Genomic DNA, 24,209 nt, shown 5'->3' with positions numbered 1-24,209 from the left:
ATATTAACGGGTCAGGAGTAAGTATGGGCAGATTCCACTGGTCTCTACCCTTCATATATGAGTGACCTATTCTGGACATAGCTTGTGTTCCTGGGGATAATTTGAAGCCGTTTAACAAAATGGATGAAATTCATGCAAATGAGAAGCGCCCCTCGAGTCCAGAGCAGATACCTGATGAGGGTGCTGGGAAATTTATCGCTCTGGATGACAATGAAGTTGAGCAATTCTATGGCTCGTCAACTACTCAAGCGTACCGTCTCAAATCTGAGCTGGTAGGAAAATGCATGGAAGAGATTGGAATGGGAAAGTGAGATATTCGTTCTCTCCTACATAAATGGATCTACTTTGCTGACAAGACTTAGATTCCAATGGAAACTATTTGTGGTCACTGGATTTGGCTGGATAGTAGACAACGTAATGTTTATCCAACTTTGATCTTCTTCATCCAACTAACACGTCGATGGGTCATTAAGTTTGCATCACAAGGAATAGGCAGTGTTCAGCCTCCTATTCAGCTGGAATTTTCAGACGTGACTAAAGTCAGCTACAGCTCTGTTGCATATTATGTGGGCTTGATTATCGGTGCATCATTCTGGGGCTTGTCTAGCGACCTAATTGGTCGTAAGCCAGCTTTCAACTGTACGCTTCTCATCGCTGGTATATTTCTTTGCGGCCTTGCAGGCTCGATGAATTTTATTGCTTTTAGTGCATTCTGGGCAGTTATCGGTACTGCAGCTGGAGGAAATGTCCCAGTTGACTCGATGATATTCTTAGAATTTGTCCCGGGAAGGTGAGATCCTCACCCTTAGACTCTGAAGTATGTTATAAAGTGCTCATTCTCACTAGTCATCAATACCTCTTGACTGCTCTTTCGGCATGGTGGAATCTGGGGCAACTTATCATCTCGTTACTTGCATGGGTCTTCTTGGCCAATTTCAGCTGCCCAACTGATTCTACTCCTGCGACCTGCTCACGTCGTGATAATATGGGATGGTAAGAAAGTCTCCATTTCTTCTATATCTCAAATTTCTAACATCACATCTTTTAGGAGATACACAATGATTACAGTTGGCGCCCTTTCGTTAGCATTCACTTTCATCCGCATCTTTGCCTTCAAACTTCCCGAGACCCCACGATATCTACTCTCCCAAGGACGAGATCAAGGTGCCGTGGATGCTGTGAACTACGTCGCAAGACAGAACGGCAAACCAGAACCCCTGACAATTGGCATGCTTCGTGATATTGATGCTCGGCTAGGCATGATAGTGAATGAGGAGGAGCCACGGACAAAGCTCTCGGTGAAAGAAATTATTTCCGAGAATATGGAAGCTTTCCGAGGTGGCCACTATCGGGCCTTGTTTGCGACAAAGAAGCTCGCTAGACAAACTCTTATCATTTGGGCTATTTGGTTAACCGTTGGTATGTTAAACTCTCATTGGATCTTAACTGAGTTTTACGAGCACGAGCAGTACTAATCGATAATATCTATCCAGGCATCGCATATCCACTCTATTTCAATTTCCTTCCATCCTACCTAGCCACCAAATTTACCTCCAGTTCCTCTCTATACACGACATACCGAGACTATTGCATTGAATCAGCCGTCGGAATCGTCGGTCCATTAACCGCCGCCGTTTCAGTTAACACCCGTCTCGGAAGACGGTGGATGATGGGTCTTTCAGCCGTGGTAGCAGCTGTATTCCTTTTTGCCTATGTTGGCGTAACCAACCCGACGACAAGTCTGGCATTTGCTTGTATAACTATTCTTCTAGCTAATTTTGGTAAGTCTGTCACAATTTTGTGAGATACAGGCTGGTGCTTTAACTAACAAATGTCAGAGTATGCGATCATGTATGCCTTTACGCCAGAGTCTTTCCCTGCGCCTCATCGTGGAACTGGGACTGGTACTGCGGCTGCTTTGTTGCGGTTTGGTGGCCTTATAGCTAGTTTGATCTCGTCGCAGACTGGATTTACCAGTGCGCCTATTTATGCTAGTGCCTCTTTGTGGGTACTTGTTGGTGTCTATTGTCTAGGACTGCCGTTTGAGACTCATGGGCATGGTGCATTGTGAGGCTTCACTTTGGAAAGAATGTTCTGTATGTATACTGTGAGAATAGCATGAATAGCTATTTGAGGAATATCTGTATCTCTTTGGGTCAACTTAATAGTTTATCTAGTATATAACTGTTGGATATTCAAACAATGAGGGCCGGCAAGTACGATTCCGGGTCTCTCATATAGATCACCAGTTATAATAAGATAAAAAATTGCCTATTGGAAACTACTAGCTGAATTTCTTTAATTCCGTCGTAAATGTAAACATTAGTACTAACAACCATCCCCATACGAAAGCAATGTATGTCTTGATGTCTCCTTGGCATTATCACTGCCGATATTGAGGATTCGAGATCATGATTCTATCACCAGGCCTACCTATTTTAGTTAGATTGCGGGGATTCCATTCATTCGGATAGCTACTAGCTAGAAAACTAATAATTAGGACAGAGGAGAGCTAAATGTGGAAATCGTACGTATACACTCTTTACCAACCCCCACCCTTGATATCACATCTCAATGATGGGGGAGCTCGATAACAGACAATTCCCCTCACCCTTGGCCCCTCTTTAATCAGTGACTCCAATTATTTCTAGGATTCAAAACGTTCAAAATCTTCTGTGTGCTGTTCAATTCATCTAAGGAACTACTACATCGTACTCATTGAATCTCTATAAGAATCTTCGTCTACAACTATCTTGATCAGAATTGGTCGAGTGAAGCTAAAACAATAATAGAACTGTCAAGAAAGAAGAAGAAGGAGAAGAAGAAGAAAGAAACCCGTACCAAAGAACCAAAATGGGCAAAAAGCGCATCCTTGTCGGGTACGGTGTCGACATTGATGCCGTAGCAGGTTGGCTCGGTTCATACGGTGGCGAAGACAGCGTCAGTGACATCAGCCGAGGTAGGCTAGCCCCCAAATGAAGTCAAGACATGAAAGCAATTCATTCAAAAACTCAATTAACTTCAATTCAATCAAGAAAGCCCCGCTAATTGGATCAAACAGGTCTCTGGGCCGGCCACATCGGCACAACCCGACTCCTAAAGCTCTTTTCCAAATATAACATCAAAGCCACCTGGTTCATACCAGGGCACTCCCCTCGAAACATTCCCAGAAGAATGCGCTCAAGTACGAGATGCAGGACACGAAATCGGACTCCACGGGTACACGCACGAGAACCCAACATGCATGAGCGAGGAACAACAGCGAGACATCCTCGACAAGACATACAAGCTACTTACTGATTTCTGTGGAAAGCCACCGCGCGGCGTTGTTGCGCCATGGTGGGAAGCCTCTGCGGAGATGGTGGATCAATTGCTTGCGTATGGGATTGAGTATGATCATTCTATGTCTCATGAGGATTGTCAGATGTATTGGTTGCGGACTGGGGATACGTGGACGAAGATTGATTATAGTCAGAAGGCGGAGACGTGGATGAAACCTCTTGAAAGGGGAAAGACTACGGGACTGGTTGAGATACCGGGGAGTTGGTATATTGATGATTTGCCGCCGATGATGTTTATTAAGAATTCGGCGAACAGTCATGGGTGGGTGAATCCGAGGGATGTGGAGGATATTTGGAAGGTAAGCCATGTCAAGCGAGGGCTTGTGAATGTTGAATGTTGAATGTTGAATTCATGTTGAATGCATTACCCATTACCCGTCTAGATGGGTCTTTTTGGGGGGATGTCTTCTATTCATTCTGACATAGTACATATTTTATTGATGTGGCTGCTGACTTGCGTGCTTACAAGGACCATTTTGATTACTTTTACCGTGAATACGACGAATTTGTCTTTCCGATGACGATTCATCCCGACGTCTCTGGTCGGCCCCATGTATTGCTTATGCATGAAAGGTGAGACATGAGAGGGGGTGTATTATAGCTAGGGACATGAGCTGACTGGCCTTAACGCAGGATTATCGAGCATATCAACAAGCATGAAGGGGTGGAATGGGTGACATTTGAACAGATGTGCGATGAGTTCAAGAGTAAGAATCAACCACCTGAGGGGGCAGTGATGCCTGCAGCGCCGGGGAGTATTCTTCAATAATGCAATTATGCGTGTCTAGGAAGTATTCAAGTTTAATCAGGAATTGATGTTGAAGAGTTTGTTCTCATACAGTAAAAGTTTTGACAAAAATAGATTATATATTGTCTAGTACGTATGCAGTTCTTGATCCATGGTAGTAACCTCGAAAAGTCCCAATATTAGAAACAGTATAGATTGACCCTTGGAAGCGAGTCCAAAATAATGATCAAGAATTAAGTTAAGTTAGAACTTGAAGTGTATTCTTCTCTTTTTTTGAGATGCCTTTTCTTCCAAGCTGTACAGTATCGTGTGACAAGTACATTCAGGATCAGGATTCTCTTTCTCCCTTTCTCTCCAATTCTATCTGTACATAAACCCTTGGCATTGATCCAAGTCCACCCCACTTATATTCAAGATAGATTTGGATCCTAACCAGCTCTGAATCATACTACAATCTTTTTCTCTCGAATCCCGTACTCCGTCCTGCGTGCATAAGTGCCCGCATAATGTCCATGTACAATGAGAGCTGGAGCTGAAAGAGCTGAGCGTTTTGACCCACCGGTGCCGACGATTAAGTTTGGGATTTTTGTGGCCGATCAATTCTCCTCCTTTGTCCCGAAGCCTTTCATTGGTAGCGGAAGCGACTAGAATTTGATCCGGAGTCTATCTTGCCTTGAAACAGGATGGGATCGAGGAAGGAATAGAGGAAGGATTGACAGGATTGATTCTAAAATAAAAACGATCTATCCAATAACCAATTCTGTAGAGACGCGGTTCTGTTGGATTATTAATATTTTTCCTTTGTGCGTATTTCCGTTTTACTGGGATTTCCATTTTCTTTTCTCTGTGGCCAAAGGCAAGGACATCCGAGAGTGTTTCCCGACCGGAGCGAGAACCGGAGACCCGAATAGACATTCCACGGCTCAACATCCTTTTGCCCCTTCGCCTTCCGCTGGGGGCCTCCAATTAGAGATCAGAGGAATGAGAAGTGGGGGGAGATACATCATTCCCCGAAAAAAAAGAAGACGGGAAGAACATTTGAAGAAAAAAAAAAAGAGGAAAAACCGTTTGTGGTTCTCCGCCATGTGGATCTGACGTCGAGGGTTTCGCTGTTACCACCCATGAGAGGGGATTTCGGAGAACACAGAATACAGAGTACAGAGGAGAAACAATGAACAGTTACGGCAGGAATGTTACCATCTGTCTGGTCGGATAGTGGGGAGGGAGTACAAGGTCCGACTATGGATCGGACTACTACGTTACGAGTTTAAGAGAGTGGGAGAGTAGGATAGCGAGGGGAGAGAGGGGGAGAGGGGAGAGAGGGGAGAGAGGGGAGAGAGGGGAGAGAGGAGCCGTGCGACCTCCGCTTTAATTTCTATTTTTTCTTTTCTTTTTCAGCGTAGATCGCATTCCAATGGATTCGGGAGAGAGTGTTAGGTTCTTTGTATAGAGTAGCGGCAGTTGATTTATGTTTCTATTTCTAATCTCTTCGTACTTTGTCCTCGGAGTAAGGTTCTGGCAAGTATTTAAGAAAGGTGACTATGATTGCTCACCCGCACTTGTACAACTCAATGAACTGTTGGATGTGGATGATTGTTGTCATCTGTTTCTTTTCGGGAGAGTGCATCACACAGTGTGGGCCAGGTATTAATGAACATGTTATGATTCTGATCAGTATGTTATAATCATATACTGATCATATCATAATAAACATAATAATCTCTGTCTTAATTCAATCAAGGCCAAGACGGTTATGGCATCATAGGTAGAGAGGATGTACCTCCACTATTGTCTAGATGCTGCCGATCTCGCACTCAGCTAAACTATGACTAACTGGGAATGGTTCAACAGTTCCCAGTTCCAAGGGCTTCGATGTTCTCCCTTGGGGTTAAGAAGCCCTAGTAAGGCGGGAAATGATCCACTCTACTCATCTTCTCCAGTTCATTCAGGGTCTACAGATAAATGTAGCAAGAAAATATTGGAAGTCACACAGAGTAGCTGTGTAGCCGTTGGGGATGGAATCATCGGCAAGATGTTTACATGTATGTGTATCAGAAGAACCCACCAGATCCCACAGAATCACTCTCCATTCTCATAAGTTTTTCTTAATTTCTGTTAAGAAACCATCGGGTCCATGGATCAGTTCGCCTGTCAACCACCGGAACTGAGCGGAGTTGTTGGAAGCGGGAAAGCGAATAGAATTGACGAGAGGGAAGAACAAACAGAAATGGGGGGGGGAAGAAGAAAAAAAGGAAAGAAAAATTAAATAATAATAATAATAATAATACTAATAAATCCATTTAACCATCGGGTACTAAACTCGGTGCTAATCCTAGCGTGTGACTGATTTCTCTGGTTGATAGTGGAGTCTACACTGTGTGACATGGTTCTAGCCTTTTCACTCTCCTAGAGCCTTCTCTCTCTCTTCTTTCTCTTTTGACTCTGACCTCTTTTTCTCTCTTTCATCTCGACTTCTCATCACAGTCAAGGGTCTAAAGGGTCCTGGAAGACTATCGCCAACGAAGCCAACAAACAACAAACCAGAATCCTTCGTCGAACGAACCTGAATTTTCTAGCGGGGATTACCCTGTCAGGCGCATCACCACACCCGCCCGTTTGCTGATTCACCATTCCTGCCCAGCCAACTCACTGTTCATTCCGCGCCCTCTGATTCCTTTCTTTTTGGACCTCGACTTTCTATTCGATGAAAAGACAGAATCAGAGAGAGTATTTCCCAAAAGAAAGAAATAATAAGAAAAAAGACAATCGCCTTTTCTCTTAACCCCCATCACACCGCCCTTCCCCAAGGACATACTCTTTCCCTCAAATTGCGCCGAAATTCCTAGATGCTGCTGCTGCAACAATCCCACTCGATACCCAGCCTCTCCAACGTTTGGCGAATTTGTCGTCATGCGTAAAATGTCTCAAATCGTCGACGCGCGAGACTCGTTCGACGCGTTAGAGTCGCCCCATCTGCCTTACCCACTGGCCGTCAATACTTCAGCTCCGGCCTCGCCGGCTATTTCTCTATTCTCTACGACAGGTCACAATCGCATCTCGAGCTCGGTCTCTTCCCTCGTGCCCTCTTTAGGAAACTCCATGGATAGCCCCAGAAATCACCTTACAGGTGTCAAGGAAGAGGAGCTTGCTCCTCGTGACTCACTGGAAGATCAATATTTCCGTAAGTTTACTGACCAACATCGGCGCATTCGAATCCACTAAACTGACTTTTTTACTTCTGCTGTATTAGAACACTTTGAAATCGGCGGATCAACCACTGAGGAACCATACTTTCCCATGGACCTTCACGATAGCTACGATCTAAGCGACGCCACCGTGGACATCCTCCACTCGCCCAAGAAACGTCGCTCGGACAGCCTATCAACGAAGGGAGTGTCTCGCATCGGATCACACATCTCAACAATGTCAACAAGATGGAAATCAAAACGTACATCCGGTTCTCCCGAGCGAGATTTCTTCCCGGACGATCTGTGCTCGCGTGTCAACTCCACAGCTTCCTCCGCGCTAGCCAGTCCCATCGTGAGCCCGATCAGTCGCATCGACTCGATCCCTCCATCTCCCGCACGAACTATCTTCGAAGAGCGCATGAGCGACTCTGGTGCCCGTCCAATCGACATCACCCGCGCCAACAGCTTAAGTCAAGATGACAACGACACGCAACAAGCCACAACCCCACTCTTACCTCCATTCATGGGTGATGATTCCACAAGCGCGATCGCATGTCGCGTGCAATCACCACTTCAATCTCCCTCCGTCGCGGATGTGAGTGTAACCGACTCTCCAAAGTACGTGGTGGCATCCGAGTCTCGTTTCGCAGGCATCCCTTCGCCTCCCTTATCATCGCGACCATCCATCGCTTCAATGAGCCGGCCCCGAGCAAGCACCACCTCTCGCACGGTATCTGGTGAAGTCGCCCCATTCATGTTGTCAGATCCAAACGATGAATGGGCCAACAAACTAGGCCATGCCAACTTCACCATTCAGCCGGAACCTTACGAGCCGACAAGATGCGATATGGACGCCTTCAACCAGCTACGCGATGACTGGGATATCGCCCGGTGCAATTTTGCGAAGCATCTTGTGCGCACAGGCGAACATTACGGTACAACCTCCAATATTTTCAAGCTTACGGGTGAGAAATGGGAGTTTATCAATCGCCAATGGCGAGTTCAGTATGATGCCTTGATGACTCAACTTGGTGCCATTGACGGTGTGGCTCTTACGCTTACGCAATCGAATCTTCATCGCTGTGAACAAGAAGTTCGGATTCCGCGCTTACACGACAATGACAAGTTCCCCGAGATGGGTGATGAAGACATTGTTGGACCCATGACTGTTGCACCTGCTACAACACTCGCCGGACCCTGTCGAACCAAGTCTCTGAAGAAGCGCAACTTTTTCAAGTTCTTCCAAGATCTCGTCTCGCGTCCATAAACAACGCCTCATACTTTGACTCGGCTCAGTTAGCCTCGCGCTTTCCTGCTCTCGTTTCCACCCTTTCCTTCTGTCTTTGACTTCCGAGCGAACATTTCCACGATAATGATCCCCCCATAGACTACTACACGGCGGCGTCCAAAAAAAAAAACACAACATCCATTCACACATGGACTTCGGACCATCAAAACCGCCATTATGACTAATGTCTCTCATCTCTTTCGTTTCATTTTTCATTTTCTTATCTTTCCTCTTCCTTCCATGTCATTTGTTATGATTATGACTCACGACTCACGATCTAAGCGACTACTTTCTCGCACGATCATGCCTTTCCTTCGTCTCTATTCTGAGTCATCTGTTCTGCGTTGTCAGTGGGTCTTTTCCCTACAGCACATCAACCAACAATTGACATCATCAATTTGGTTCGAGTTGCAGAAAGAAAAAGGTCCCGACAGCTGGGCTTGGCCCGTCCTTTCCTTGTTTTACGATATACCCATCTATCTGCATTTATCGTGTACCACATAGACTTGATTTGATTTGACTTGACTTACTACTGTCACCTTCATCCTTCAAAGACAAAAGCATAAAAGCATGTCTGTATTCAATCGTTCATCTGTATATACATATGCCTTCTGTCTAGACAGTTAATGATGCATCCTGTACACAATACATCTCTTTTTCTTGATGATTACAGCATATCAGTCCACTATTACCTAGAGAGATAATGGACTCACTGTACTTCTCCTGAGAAGTGGGGCGTACTTAATTAGGTGGGCGCTTAGGCTCAGGCTCGGGCAGGTACTAGTGTGTTCTTCAGGCTCAGGCTTGCTGGGCATGTAGTGACAGGTCACTATCACTCAGCGCTCACCTAGACACATGCAATGTTCCTAATCCTGCCAGTGATCGCTCGCTGTCTTATTTCATTGATTCCGGTACCAAGGCATTCACATGTATCTGACGCCCATATCAAAAATAGTATGTATCAGTTCTCCACAATGCTGATGATTTTTCTACGGGCTTTTTGGTGGCGTTTCATTTCTGCTGGGTCGGTATCTTAACATCTTCTCTATATCATTAGATCTAGAAGATGGTAAACCTACCATCGTTTCAAATGTGCTTTGAGACTCGCAGTTTTAAGATGCCTTATTAAATTTCTGACTAACAATTACCTACGGAACCCTTTTTATATAGTATATGAAAATACCGAAATCCATCCATATATCCTTTGGCCTCAAACAAAAAGCCTATGACTCGGAATCTGGTATTCAGTATAATATCTTCTTTCAACGGAGATAACCGATTTATCAAGTCATAAACACTACTATAATAGGACCAATCCATATAGCACTGAGCATTCCAAATTTCAAGTACGAGGCTCAAACCCCGTAAATGCCATCTTCTCAAGAATCGATGGTCTTTTGGTCTTTCCAGTCCGTCCAACCAGTTCTGAATCAACAACAACTGAAACGCTTTATACAACCGAAACTAGTATTGTTCTTCGGTGCCCTAAGACAGAACTCGACTGTCCGTTAACCGATCTTGTTCCACATACAACCACCCGGCCATTGTCAAAGGCACAACTGTTGTTCCATTGACTACATGGACGGTGTATTCAATAACGACCCATAGCATTACTGGATGTCCGCCTTGGATCAAGAGGTGCTCTTGCCACTGAGACTATTCCTGTTCGCACGACGGTATACCCAGTCGTCCCAGTCGTCACAGCACTAGTCACGGTGGAGGTAACAGAAACGGCATCTCCTGTCTTCAACTTCTCGACGGTCTACGTCACTTCAATCGCGACCATACTCGCCTGTCCCGCTCAAAAGTCTTTTCTTTCTGTTCTTGCGATGAATTATAATGTACATATACTAGTATATTTACAAGTAATACTACATATACGAGTCTTGACGTTCTGAATCTATCATGGAATCTTTTTAAAAAAAGAATCTAGGGTAAACAGAATATGATATGTATCAAGTGGTATATTGCACCATGTTCAGATTAGATGAATCTATGAGGCGTAATTAAACCCAGAACTGACCCCAAATCTTCCTCGCTTCCTCATCTCCCCGAAATCGAAACTCAACAGTCGTAACATCAAAGAACCCCTCCTCAACATTCGGCTCCTTGAACCTCCTCGCAAAATCCCCAAATGCAATACCAGGGAGAGAGGTTCTAGCCTCGGGATTCTAACCAAATGAGTCATTAGCATATCACACAAATACCAAAACATAAGAAAAAGTACGAAGTACAAAAAAGCTGAACCAGCTTTCCTAGCAATAAAGATAAGGTAGACACGAACCAGCTCTTTATTCGCGGCGCGAACAGCGTTATTGTGCCTGCATACTTCGGGCGGAGAAAGGAAGTGCACACAGCGAATCGGAACGTTCAATTCCTTCGCTAGCGTTATCCACACAAGCCTTGTTTCGGGATCGGCATTCGTGTTGTCTGCGTTGTTAAGTTGTTAGTGGAGAATGGTTTGCGGTGTGGAAGGTTTGCTTGGTGTGGTGGTGAATTGGTGCCCAACATGGTCTAATGCCCAGCACCTTCACGTATGCATCGCCTAGTCTGGCTAGAACCGAGGCAGATACGGTGTAGTGCGGAATTGAAGATTGGGTAAGGTAGATAGTGTGACTTACCGACAGCAACGGAGTTCTTAGCTTCAAGGTGTTCACGTGCTACCTTGAGGCATTTTGGGCGCTGGGTGTGATATGATGAGTCAGATTCGGTTCGTGAGAACATTTACATGAAAATTCCAGCCCAAGCTGTTCCTGATCGTCGGTTTGAAAGCTAAGTTCAGTCGTGTTAGGTACTCACCGTCTTGAGGATATCCTGATTGACACGTTCGAAGCCCAGTGGTGCGAGGTTATCCCGGAAATAGGTCGATTTTCCTGATGCCGGGCTGCCACAGAAGATCACTAGCTCGAGGGGGTGTTTGCGAGCAAATGGCACTGAGACTGATGATTGGAATCGTTAGTCACGTCTGTATACTCTATACAAGCAATAACTCATATATCCAGTGTGGGCATCGGTATCACATACGAAGTTCGCTGGACTCTGTGTTGATGTACGTAGCGGGATTAAACAGTTCCGTAGGCACAGGCTGGGCGATACCAGTGAAGAATTCCTCTGGCGTTTTGAAGGGTAGACCGGCGTTGACGGCAAATCCTCTACATTGGAAATTAGAGCCATGTCTTCCTGGCCAATGTAAGAGACGTGAGTGAGCTGGACTTACAAATCTGTAGCAGAGTGATCCTTTGGTCGTCCCGCAGCATCACCGATAAAGAAAGATTTCTTAAGATCTATTCCAGTCACGTCAAGGTCATAGTCATCAATAAGCTCACGCCACATGCCGAGGCGAGGTTTTCGATACTCTGCATCCTGGGTAGCTGCATAAACACATAATGGAAGATCTAAGACACTCATAATCGCGGTAAGTTTCTCCTTGAAGATTGCCAGACTCTTAGAGTCGCTCTTTCCGGCTTTGATATCTTTCTGGATGCTGATCTTTTTCTGGTTGGAAAAGATGACCAGTTGGTATCTAGAAGAAGTCAGTCGTGATACTTGACTTCCTTTCGAGCGGAGAGCAGATGATACCCTTCTTTGTGTAAATTGCCCAGTTTCGGGACAACAGAGCTATCCCACCATTTCCAATCATCTGCTGATCGAGGAAACACATTTCCTGACTTTGTCTTGATCAAAGTTGAATCCTGTCACTCAGTCATCCGAGTTAGCGATAGTACCTACAATAATGGCGATGTATACCCAGAAGACATTCTTGCGAATATTTCAATATATCAAAGATGATGCGATGTGACTAACAAGATCAAATGCCGCAATTTTGCGATTCTTGTCTGGCAGTGTACTGCTCTTTCCCTCAGGTGTATATTTCCCTATAACTAGGTCTGACCCGATAATACGCCATGTGATTGGCTTTGGCTTCTTCTGCGAGGTAGGGGCAAAGAACGAAGCAGCCGAAGCCTCTATAAATGAAATTGTGATCAGAATTTACTCGATTTTGTTCAATTGGCAATTAAGCTCTCACTGTTGATACTTGATTCCACCTTGCGCCGAAGTGGAGGCGGAGAAATGGTCCGAGTCGGGGAAGCGGTTCGCTTGACTCCCCCGTCCGCCATTCTGAGGGCTCTTGTAAGAGATAACGTGGTGATGATTGTTTGCCGTCCAGCGGTAATGAGTTATCAATTCGGCTTCGCTCAGTATAAGGATGGTGGTGATGATGTCAGTGGTGAGAAAAAGGACGCGTTCAATCTCCGAAGCGGACGCGAACCTTCGCGAAGTCACATGGTTGACCACCCGAAAATGGCAGAATTGGTTCGATTTTGGGTCTCGCATCAATATTTTGGAGGAAGGGGGAGACAGTAATGTAAGCTGGTATTCATAGAGAATTTTCTCTTTTATTTGGCTTTTAACTCTATATACTTTCGTTGAAACGAAATCACTAAACTCGATTGGAGGTTGCCTCTCCGGGTATTCATGACAACCAGGCAAAACTAAATAAGCATCAACATATAGAAACCACAGTATCCCTCCCATTCAGCGAGTAATTATCTCTGACCTCCCCTGTCCTTGACCCTTGTATCAAGAGACAACCGATCTGCTTGTTCCAGCTTCACAGCAGACTTGAGTTGTTCCCGCAGGCCAAAGAGGTGTTGGGATGCCGTCTTCATCGTCTCCTGATTACTCCCGTCCTGCACGTTTATAAACGCCTGCAGTACATAGCCCATTGTCGCCTGCGATGCTTTCATACTCTGCATCTGAGTTTCCATCTCCTTTAATGCAGGAAGCGTTTGCCGAGGCAGACTGGAACCCTGTTGCTGGCTCACCGGGTAATGAAGCACACGGTGCAAGAAAATGGTGATGTCGTTATGAATGAAGATATCACCCTCGACTACATACTCGGTCATAAAGCTAGAGTGGAGTAATTAGCATCTGATAATCAAAGTCATCGATCATATGATCCACTGCTAAGATCCACATGTATAAGACGATGCTTTAATCACGCCACAAACGTACCGATAACCCCATGCATTCATGGACGGGGCAATATCGCCCCGTGGCAGCGTGGCGCTCGCCATGACACGGGCTGTGACAGCGGAACGAGTACCTGCCTCGGGGATATCTCTAAACTCCAGTTTCCAGGGCTGTTGGTCATAATCATATGACGACGGCAATTGTCCCTGGGGGCTAGACTGAGAGTCATCCGCGCCATCCATTTGGGTGTCATGATCAGGGGCCGGGTTGGACCCGAAATCCGCTTCCGAAACGGGGCCGACAACCTGCGTGTAGAACATGCCACCATTAAGCATCTTATTCAGCTTTTGCATGTCGCCCGCTTGTACATCTTGGCTACCTCCGGTGCGAACCGCGGTCTGTCCTGGCGCCCGGTAGGCTTTGAAAATCAACCGACGCTCTAGGGCGTGGCGAGGCTGCATAGCCGTCAACCCGGCAAGCTGCTGAAGGAGCTCATGATGCTGGTGGTCAGGGACCGAGGCGAACAATGAGAGCTCGTGCATGGTTTGAGATGGAGGGTAGAAACGGGGGAAACCGGAAAGGTGTTTAGTCAGGGTCCAAGCTTCCAAGTGGCGCAGATCCAAGCCTTATCAGTTCAGATCACATAAAACTGTTTGGGGAATTGAGTAATAAGATTTCCTACCAACCCCAGACCCTGTAGAAAGAGAAAGACAACCCGAATATTGGATGGGGGGAAAATAAATAAAAAAGAAAAAGAAAAGAAAAGAAAATTTGTGAAATAGTCGCCCCTTGCCTTAACCCTAAAGTGAAGATCTTCGCCCTCGATGTAGTTGTAGCCTATTGAATGAGAAAACAGGCCACAAAACAAAACAATATTGGTTTTTTTTTTTGCAGTACAAAAACCAACTTCTAAATCGCCTGAAAATTTTCAAAGAAAAAAAGAAGGTGATCGGCCCAAGGGAGATGGAATGTTAAACTGTGTGGGGTGGGGGGGGTGAGGGACCACACAAGCTGGGGGATTGCAGAAGATACAACGTTCGTCGAAAACCCTATGTTGTGGTGAGGAGAATGAGGAGAACGCAGTAGACTGGAGCAGCGAGAATGATTGGCACATGCAGTCAACCACCCGCCAAGGCAGGTAGATCCTGTGCAGGGACGGGGAAGCTTCACCGGAGATGCGAATTGGGGAAAGGATCGGAAATGCTCGTGAATGATTTGTATGCTGGATGTGAATCAGCCCCCATCGGATGCAGGACGTGATGCGGGGGAAAGAAGAAAAATGGCAAGATTCAGAAGCGAAACTCGGGCTCCACGGCGCCGTCTGCCAATAGTGTTCGAGCGATAAAGAACGATGGAGAGCGATCAATAACATAAATCAGTTTATTGCGTGACAGTTTGATGTTTGAGGCTGCTGACTCAGTGATTCTTATGTAATTTTGCCCGTTTCAGACGATTCTGCCGGTGCAAACCATGCAAATACACTCGGGTTTGTGTCGGGTCCGGCTCCGAGGCGGCGACAGCGGGCCTGCCTAATGTAGTAACCATACCCCAATTGCACCACGACTTTTATTCCTCCACGTCCTACTTCTATCACCCCTCTTCTCCTCTAATTTAGATTCTTTCTTTTCCTTAAATTACTTCAATCACTGTCCAAATCACCAAATACACCCTCCCTTTCATAATCTGAAAGCTTCGTCAAAAGCAACTTATACAAACAACACTCACCAGTCCACTACTTTTCGCGTCCCCGGGTCGGTTCGGATACTACCGGGCCCCATTGGATTTCGCACACTCTGTGGAATTGACCATCCTTCTCTCCTACACACCACTCCACACCACATATCTACCACCAAAACCGCCATAATGCGTGCCACCATGTCTCTCTTCCGATCTCCCTCCATCCGCTTCATTGGAAAGCGTTCCATTCCCAGTATGTGATTCCCAGCAATTCAACCAACCTTGGAGCTCCCCCGAAGCTAGCTACCCCCGAATTCACGCTAATCCGATTTCCCCTTGACAGAGTCCGTGGACCACTCCCCCCGCGTTCACCCTGCTTCTCCTGAGACCAGTCTCCCCGATTCCTTTGCTTCCTACCGCGCGAAGGCCCAGCAGCACGGCCCTCTGGGTCGCGCCCAGTTCACCAGCGGTGGCCTCGGTGGCCGCGCGGGTGCCTCGCTCGGCCCCATCCGCCCCAGCGAGGGACAGTTCTTCGACCGCGCTGAGCTGCCTACTCGCTTCGGCCGTCTCCCCTGGAGCCAGGCTGAGATCGAGGCCATTGAGACCGGCGGTGCCAGCATGTACGCGTAAAATGAGATCAACGCCTTGATCTTATTTCTGCCGGCAGAGATTTTCTTTTTCCTTTTTGTTATTGATAACAAGTTATAACCATGAAGCAATGGAGTACGACACTTCTGTACGATGGAGGCTGTGGTGGAGTAATGATACCTGCTGGTGTCACGGTGTCAACACCAGCAACTGTTGTTGAATTTACGGGGTCATGACTCGTCGGGTCGAGTCTGCACTTAAGACTGCTATTCAACAAACCTCGCGCCCCTGGCCAGTCATCTGTCCCCATCAACATTTTGATATCCTGCAAGATTCGACGCCTTTTCGAGGATAATTGGCATCTTCTTGCAACCTTTCTTTATTTTTTTCACATTCGGGGTTCTTACCTGTATTCTTCCCGAACCAGGCGCTGGTGGTTTCTTTTCGGTGTTCTTTGTATCTTTTTGCAGCGCAACATACAATTCTTGTCTGGACATCGATAAAAGCGGCGAGTCCCTCTATAGATGTTGGATTCGGGTTTGGAGAACGTTCTTTTTTAGGTTCACTGTGATATTATCTTAGCTCCGAGAGCACTTGAAACGGACAATGGAGAACCTCCACTTGTTCATATCCAATGAAATTTTTTTCCAATCAATATCCATTTCATATCTTGATCTAGTTTTAAGTTTAAATGTATAGATCTATCGTTATAGGGGCCTCATATTTGGGCTGATAAAAGAAACGCGTGCTTTCCCCGCACGTGCCCCAGGCACTCAACTTGCCGGATTCGTAGATCTAACTTCCCCTTCTTCATCAATCTCGTCCACGATGTCTGGCCATTTAAATGATCGATTGACTTTTCGCGAGATAGATGAAGCAGATAAGCCGACGGCGACCTACGTCTTCTCTGAACAAACTGCGCCGACCCCAGACTCATTTCCTGGAGGCCGAGTGGATGTGATAGTAAGTGATCTTTTCCATCATGATATTCCACAGTAAGATACTGCAAAGTTCCAATTGAACCATCCCAGCACCTGCAAACTAATAATATGTGGGATTTATCTTGTTTCAACCCACGAGCATGGCCACTATTATTAGTTTCTTGAACGCGTTTCCCCATGTTGCCACATGGCCCCAAGGAACTATTCCAGTCCTACTCTGCCCTTCACTGTTTTCAACACAGATCGATATTCCTTCCATTATGAATTCACATAACAAGTCTAATTTCATGATATAGCCGGATTTTCCTTCATCTTCGTCATGGTCTACCAAGCCACTTATCGCAACCCTAGGTGACATCTTTTTACCTTCTGGGTACCCACAAAGCGTGAGCGATGATTACCTACCGTCAGTATCTATACCACAGCTCGAAACTTTCGGTGCTTTGAATTACATTAAATAAACTGACATTTCTAAAGATACCAAATATTCGTAAGAAACCCGATGAATATGCAATATAAGCGTCCCTTTGCATTTGGATGCTGGGTTCAACATTCCCATCGAACACAGACTTACATGTCACTATCACAACCAAATAGGACTCTTTACAAGCCTTCTGCAGCTCCATCGCCGGACTTCTCTCCTCCAGAGCAGTCCTACAAGGTCCGCATCACACCTCAACTCACAACATCTCCAACAGATAAATTACCAATACTAACTATTAACATTCCAGGGGTGGGCGTGGGTAATGCCGATGCCTCACCAACATCCGCTCTATTATTGCACATCTTACAAGATACATCAGGACGCCTGGCGACAATTTTCTTCGCTCATCGAGTCGGCACAGCCCTAGAACCAGAATGTAAAACATACAGACTGGCAGCTGATGTATTCAATGACATTGCCATGGTCCTCGATTGTCTTTCGCCTGCGGTACCAGCCGGATTCATGCGGATATCTATACTCAGCACAGCTGGTGTTCTACGTGCTCTATGCGGTGTTGCGGGTGGAAGTTCGAAAGCAAGCCTAAGTGCTCATTTTGCACGTTGGGGAAATTTAGCCGAACTAAATGCTGTATGTGATCTTACTCTTCCTTTCATTTTCTTGTCTTTGTTCTGGGTCTAAATAAAACTGAACTAAACTCACACTGCTACAGAAAGACTCCTCCCAAGAAACTGTGATATCCCTTTTCGGCATGCTTGTAAGTTTTCAGCGAGCCCTCATTTATATCCATAATTGCGTTTTTTTTGTATCTAATATTATATACTAGGTTGGCTCTGTCGTCATATCCCATATCTCAGGATTCAAAACTACATGGATAGCACTCATCGCCCTCCTGACAACCCATCTAGCCATGAACTACAAAGCCGTCCGCGCCGTCCAAATGACAAGTATAAACAGACAACGTGCAAATATCATCTTCTCAACTATACTCTCCCAAGAATACGAAAACCAATCCACTGCAATCCTAGAAGGCAACGCTAAGCCTCAAACCAAATCCAAACTCCAAGAAACCCCATTGACAATCCCGACCCCAGCCCAAGTTGCTTATCAAGAACGTATCTTCCACACTGCCAATGCCCTGGAATGGATACCTATCACTTCAAAGTCGATAAAACGGACAAATCTCGGCACGGCCGAAATAGGTATCTCAATACCTACTTTCTTGCAAAATGCACGGGGAAGCAAGAAAACCAGCAACTCATACCAGATACGCGTGCCTATCAAAGAATTACATACCCTCTTCGCGGAGGAGGATTACAATCTCTTTCTATCTCCACGTGGAGACTCTACATCGATTAAATGGCATGCATCCATCCTGTTGAAAAAGGGTTGTGATATTCGATCACAGTTGAAGGCGTGGGCGCATGCTCTCCTTGCAGCACGTGTCTTGTCGCAGAGTAATATTGGTATTGGCATTGATATTGGGGGAAATCATGGAAGTGTCGAGGCATCAGTGCTAGGCATTTTGGTGAAAACGCTTGGTTTTCTGAATGGCGAATGGAGGATTGAACGGTACCTCGGGGCGATAGTTGCGGAGGGGTGGGAGGTTGATATTGCTGCATTAGAGACTAAGAGTGGACGGAGGATTATTTGTGATTAAAGCTGTATTTTTATCTCTGGTTAATGATATCATGAGTTGTTTTGTTGACTACTAGTGTGAGGTCTTGAGTTGATAGTTTCGAATGTTGGTTGTAGACCACTGGCAGCTGGCCGTTGACCAATTAATTGCCCAATTGCCCAATTTTTACTTAACCTCGTACTGAATACACCTGAAGCACACAACACTCCACTAATAATTTAACCTGGATATTTCAAACATTGGATTATCAAACTTAAAAAGCTTGTTGTATATTTCCTTCTCTACTTTAAATCCTAAACCTCATTAGCGTAAACTGTTTAATCGACCCGAAGACACTTACCACCACCTCGTTCCTATACCCTAGAAAACTTATTGTTGAGCAGCGAAGTTTATAAGCATTTTTACAATTTACTAGGAAATATTCATGGGGGTATCAAGTCTATTGATTTCAGAAGCACGCCTATCGTGACATAGTAAGACAGTGAGTCCACCGTGCAGAAAAGATAAGAGAATCATAAATAAAGAAAACGCCTGGCCCATCCAATCAATCTATATGTAGGAAAGGAATCATTTTTCCAGGGCCTTATGACAACATGAACAGAGAACATAAAAAATGACAAGAGTCGACATGAAATGCTCGCTGCATATGTTCAAACATGAATGGAAGATGAACTGTCCAAGTCAAATAAATAAGAAAATAAAAGAAAATAAAACGCCGTGTTGGTATGCTGGATGCATCGTTTCTCATACACCGCCAATATAACGCTAACAAAGTTGTGATCGAAGGGTCATGCGAAGGTCGATGTTGATGAAGTCGTGAGGTGAGAGGAAAGTAGATCGTAATCATTTTGTCGGAGGTGCGTGTATGTATGTGATATGTATGTATAAAGTTGAGGGGTGTGAAATTCAGACTCGTTTTTTTTTCTTAGTCGTCTAGACCAAGAATTTTAGGATCACGAGTAGTACCAGCACCACCGGACCGCTTTTTGAAGCCCAGCTTCATACCCATCTTCTTCCAGGGGTTTTCGGTACGCAGCTTGGGGCTGTGCATGGGAAGATGAGGTTCGCTGGCTGGAGGGGTGGTAGGTGGTGTCATGGGTTCCTCTGCTGTCGGACTAGACAAGGGGCTTGAGTCGTCGGTTAAGGCTGCACCAATGAGGTCGCTGCTCGTACTGAGGAGAGCACCCGAAGTACGTTTGCTGATAGCATGTAACGCACCGAGGGAGTTCGTTCCACGGCTCAGGGTTCCGGGGAGATCCTTTGTCGATGATTGGGGCGAGATACGCTTTGCTCGAGAAAGTACTCGCTTCATTGGGTGCTCGTCCAGGCTTGTAGTGGACAGGTTCAATTCATCGGCAGGGAAGGGTGGCTCAGTGGGATACACGGACGGAGAGGTGGTGTGGCTGTTAAGAAAGGGAAGGAAGATTGACTCCTCCATCAGTTCGTGGATACGCTTGACAGCGGAGTCAAGAGTCTCGGGAACTGGCGGAATAGAGCCCTCGGTATAGTTGAGAAGAGGATCCCGGACTTCACTGGAGAGGTTGATCTCTCGGGGTGCACCGGGGTAGATATACGCCATTAACAATCGCTGCCATAACATCTGCAAGTGTTGAGCTTCGGTAGTATTGGTTGTCACGGCGGTGGGGCCCAGTCGATCGACCAGCGCGGTATATGTTTCACGGTAGCGCTTCGCCTCCATGGTGAATTCGAGGGTCTCGAGACAGTGATTTTGAGAGAGGTAGGCCATGAAGGCGCTCAGGGTATATGGGGGCGGGGCGGTATTTGCCAATACATCGTTCAGAGTCGGGCGCATCGGACAAAAGGCTCCCGCCGGAACGGCCAGGCTGACCGGTCGGGAGCCAGAAGAATCCATATCCTCGTCGGAGTCACTGTCCGACGAGGTTGGGGACAGTTCAGGCGTGGTGGTCGGGGAAAAGTTCCAGAAGAAGGCAGGCGCCAAGGTCTTCTTCTTCAGCATTGCGGATAGAGTGCGGCGGGGTCCTTGAAACCGTCGTTTTCTCACCGGCCCTCCCCTAGGTGGTAGACGAGGCTCCAGCTTGGACCGGAGAGAAGAGGATGTTATTGAGAAGTGACGGGGAGTGGAAGACACATGGGAGTGTATAGTGATGGTGGTGGTAGCCAAGGCGGAGGAGAAAGGGAGTGTAGAGAGAGTGTGTAGTGTGTGTAGAGTGTAATGATCTGAGATGAACCGAGAAAGTAATTAAAGAAGATGGAGCAGAACTGAAAGTATAAATTAGGACCTTTTCGAAGGGCGAACCTCGTCCAGATAAGTGGAAAAAGGAAAAGAATAAAATAAAATAAAATAAAATGATTTAAATCAAATCAAATAAAATAATAAAATAATTCAAAAAGGAAAAAGAAAAGGGAAAAGTGACTCCACTCGCACTTCTGGAATCATTCTAGGTCGATCATGACGATACGGGAAATAACATGATCAGCAAATCATAGTGATTAAATCATCATTAAATACGGAATGATGAAAATATCTGTAATTCGCTGTAATAATACGGATTTCTCAACTCTGAATCCTTGACTATTACCTGGATTGAGCGCCCTGGTGGAGCCATGAGCCATCGAACGATCCCAAGTGGCGTAATATTACATGTACCACTCTTTCTCTTTCTCTTTCTCTCTCTCTCTCTCTCTTCCAGAACCGGGGGGAGAGAGAGAGAAACTTGAGATAAAGTCTCCATATTCAGATTCAATTACGCAAGGGATGCTGCAGGGGGAACAGAAGGAAACCCATCCTTCCAGAACATTATGATTCCTTTTTTTCTCATCTCTTCTAGTGCGTGTGTCCATCAACGCCGCGTGGCGATTCCCTCGTGAGCTGTCCCTGTTGGACACCAAAATCATTGTGAGATAACGAATAGTAACTGCGAACGCGAGAATTGAAAGAACTGGGCGAAACGACCGAAAACCCAATCTCCAGCCTGGACGGGCCCACGATGTCACGCAACGACGCTAAGCACGCCATTATCCGGTCTCGGAATGTCAATCCTCCTTAGAGACCCACGGTTCAGTATGGACACTCACCAATGAGATACAATCAAGTGGGGAATTACATGTTTTTTCTTTTTTTTTTTTCCCTTCTTTTTTTCAGTGACACGCACATCCCCCTTGCGTTTCGAAGTCCTGAGTCCTTGGTTCGGGGTAACGTCATTCACTGTACAGAGATAGGGATATCATGATAACACCTCCTCCCCGATCATTCCACATAAACACTAATCATTAGATAGTTGTACAACGTACAGATTTAAACTCACTTCATATGTGATCGACGAGCAGGAATAGAAATAGGGTATAGGGTATAGAATTCCTTATGGATGGGGTGGCAAGACATCCTTCGTGCCCTGTGCCCTGTGCCCTGTGCCCGATCGTACCCTCTAGTAATACAAGACCCTGTCAATCCTCCAGAGGTCGGAGATCCCCGTTTACTCACCACTCCTGAGAGTTAAGTAAAAGGGGGTTTCTTGGTTGAACCATTCAGCTACAGGGATATTCAGCCTTCTCCCCGAAAGCAAAAAAGCAATAAACGCCAGATGGAACTTGGAAATATGTATTATTGTACTCCGTAACATTATTTCATGTTTCAATTACGACATCAACCAAGGAGTAAAGTAAACCTTCTAGAATTCTAGAATTCCCACCGAAGCACCCTAGTTTATCCTTCCTTATCCACGATCGCCACACCCGGTCCGACCTCCAATGTGACAGGTTCTTCATCTTGAACATTGGCCAGGGAAACAAACTCCCTGGTGCCTGAATAGTAAGAGGAAATACGATGGAACACAGCCCACAATCAAATTTTGTAAATGTAGGCTTGCAGGGATTGCTCTTTTCGTCTTGCCACTCCCTTTATATCCGGTGCCAAGCCTTCAATTTCTACTTCTGCCTGTTCACCTACTAGTACTATTCTGGGAATGACATCTGGTATTTACTGCACTGTTCGTAGTGTACTGTACTGTAGAATGATGTTAATTCATTTTATTTACCCAAGTAAATACTATCTCTATCACCCCCCTTCATCCAACTCCGACCATCTCCTCAAAGCCGACAGAAACCGAGTGCCAAGACACTCGGGACCCATAATCTTCGATTCAGGAGAGAAAGCGGCGCCAGAGAGAGCCTCCCAAGGTGGAAAGAAAAAGGGAAAAAAGGGGAGATCCACCCTGAGTCAGAGCGCCTGATAAGCACGTCACGATCGCCCGACAGCGGAGTTGGGGTTCTGTCCAAAGATAGGCTATCGGTATCGTTAATCGTGAAGTATTGATAGCCTTTGTTTTGGTCTTCGGCAACACACAAACCCGACCTGTTTCAATCAGGCCAAATAATAAGGTTAGAGATGAAGGGAGTCTAAGATATCGATGCAGAAGTGTATCTGACTTCAGGTGCCGGGGGTTCTGTTGTAGCGTGACCTGGCCTTGTACATTAAACCACGCTAACCTGAAAACAAGTACCTAGACCTACAGTAATATTAACAATGTTAACTACGAACTACGAGGTACCCATCACTCACGCCATATTGTACTAGCCACGACCGAAATAAAACTGCTCGTCGTATATGTGCCTGTTCGTGGATTTAGATTTGGAGCTGGAAAGCTGTAGGTACCTTGTGCAGGACACTAGTCCATAACCTGTTGGACCTAACCAATACCAATCCATTAACCCTGCTAAAAAAAAAACCCACACTAGAAATACTGATTAAAATACAACGAACAAGCAAAAGCAAATCCCAACTTCGACCCTTCTCAACGGCCAATTTCCCTGTGGAACCAACAACGAGGTTCATTCTAGCATCTCCCTTGCGTGAGCTTCCAAACCTACAATGCTGTGAGACCATCACTGCGTTATCTCAACACACGCCGTCCAATACGGAGTACAGAGCTCCCCCAAACACGAGAAAAAGAAACCAAAAAGAAGAAGGTTAACCGGCACAAAAATACATCCTCCCCTGCTGCACTGTCAAATGCGCCGAGAAGAGCTCTCCTGTCCTCGGCAACTGATTCCCTCTAAATCCCCCAAAATCCCTATCAGGAACCAATCCAACCCCCATGCACCTTACCAATCGACATTATAGTGCCAAAGCTCGGAGTCCACCTACTGCACGACTATCTCCCCATTCCTCCATAAGTTTCACTCCTCTACTCCGTATTCCGTAAAGGAATGGAATGCTAAAGCCAAAGCTAAACTCTTTTTTCAATTTTAATTTTTTTACTTTTCTTTTCTTACCACTCCTTTTTCTTTCTTCCCCCCGTGAGATCCACAATTTCCCCGACCCTAAGACCTCGACCATCAGCAAGGATTCCCCACATCGTGCGCACGGGATCACAACACTTTCCCTAGCTGGTCGACGTGCATA

The 24,209-nt window shown here is 45.9% G+C and overlaps 7 protein-coding genes across 7 annotated transcripts; 4 read left to right on the top strand and 3 right to left on the bottom strand.

The window, feature by feature from the left end:
• Window positions 1-119: 119 nt before the first annotated feature.
• On the top strand, window positions 120-4,110 carry N7478_013339 (uncharacterized protein; the record flags this gene model as incomplete). Its single annotated transcript, XM_056929549.1, has 10 exons — window positions 120-307; window positions 551-790; window positions 847-993; window positions 1,049-1,419; window positions 1,494-1,781; window positions 1,839-2,004; window positions 2,793-2,940; window positions 3,146-3,640; window positions 3,811-3,914; window positions 3,975-4,110. 10 exons carry the CDS (start codon window positions 120-122, stop codon window positions 4,108-4,110), a joined length of 2,283 nt encoding a protein of 760 aa, XP_056772911.1.
• Window positions 4,111-6,999: 2,889 nt separating this feature from the next.
• On the top strand, window positions 7,000-8,544 carry N7478_013338 (uncharacterized protein; the record flags this gene model as incomplete). Its single annotated transcript, XM_056929548.1, has 2 exons — window positions 7,000-7,270; window positions 7,340-8,544. 2 exons carry the CDS (start codon window positions 7,000-7,002, stop codon window positions 8,542-8,544), a joined length of 1,476 nt encoding a protein of 491 aa, XP_056772910.1.
• A 2,027-nt stretch (window positions 8,545-10,571) lies between these two features.
• Window positions 10,572-12,900, bottom strand: N7478_013337 (putative DNA 3'-phosphatase Tpp1; the record flags this gene model as incomplete). The annotated part of the gene is made up of 7 exons (XM_056929547.1): window positions 10,572-10,736; window positions 10,850-10,995; window positions 11,187-11,247; window positions 11,365-11,504; window positions 11,590-11,717; window positions 11,783-12,088; window positions 12,836-12,900. The coding sequence occupies 7 exons, from the start codon at window positions 12,898-12,900 to the stop codon at window positions 10,572-10,574; spliced, it is 1,011 nt and encodes a 336-aa protein (XP_056772909.1).
• Window positions 12,901-13,112: 212 nt separating this feature from the next.
• N7478_013336 (mediator of RNA polymerase II transcription subunit 18) lies at window positions 13,113-14,081 on the bottom strand (the record flags this gene model as incomplete). The annotated part of the gene is made up of 2 exons (XM_056929546.1): window positions 13,113-13,476; window positions 13,582-14,081. The coding sequence occupies 2 exons, from the start codon at window positions 14,079-14,081 to the stop codon at window positions 13,113-13,115; spliced, it is 864 nt and encodes a 287-aa protein (XP_056772908.1).
• Window positions 14,082-15,402: 1,321 nt separating this feature from the next.
• N7478_013335 (alpha-ketoglutarate dehydrogenase subunit KGD4) lies at window positions 15,403-15,846 on the top strand (the record flags this gene model as incomplete). Its single annotated transcript, XM_056929545.1, has 2 exons — window positions 15,403-15,469; window positions 15,560-15,846. 2 exons carry the CDS (start codon window positions 15,403-15,405, stop codon window positions 15,844-15,846), a joined length of 354 nt encoding a protein of 117 aa, XP_056772907.1.
• A 1,407-nt stretch (window positions 15,847-17,253) lies between these two features.
• Window positions 17,254-18,847, top strand: N7478_013334 (RUS1 family protein; the record flags this gene model as incomplete). Its single annotated transcript, XM_056929544.1, has 3 exons — window positions 17,254-17,817; window positions 17,900-17,944; window positions 18,014-18,847. 3 exons carry the CDS (start codon window positions 17,254-17,256, stop codon window positions 18,845-18,847), a joined length of 1,443 nt encoding a protein of 480 aa, XP_056772906.1.
• Window positions 18,848-19,751: 904 nt separating this feature from the next.
• On the bottom strand, window positions 19,752-20,804 carry N7478_013333 (regulator of G-protein signaling domain-containing protein; the record flags this gene model as incomplete). The annotated part of the gene is made up of 1 exon (XM_056929543.1): window positions 19,752-20,804. One exon carries the CDS (start codon window positions 20,802-20,804, stop codon window positions 19,752-19,754), a length of 1,053 nt encoding a protein of 350 aa, XP_056772905.1.
• Window positions 20,805-24,209: the final 3,405 nt, after the last annotated feature.

Source organism: Penicillium angulare (assembly GCF_028827245.1).
Source record: "Penicillium angulare strain IBT 27051 chromosome Unknown utg000012l_segment0_segment0, whole genome shotgun sequence".
In the NCBI taxonomy this organism is placed as follows: Eukaryota; Fungi; Ascomycota; class Eurotiomycetes; order Eurotiales; family Aspergillaceae; genus Penicillium; species Penicillium angulare.
Note: the sequence above shows the minus strand (reverse complement) of the source record. Positions and strands in the feature narration are given on the sequence as shown.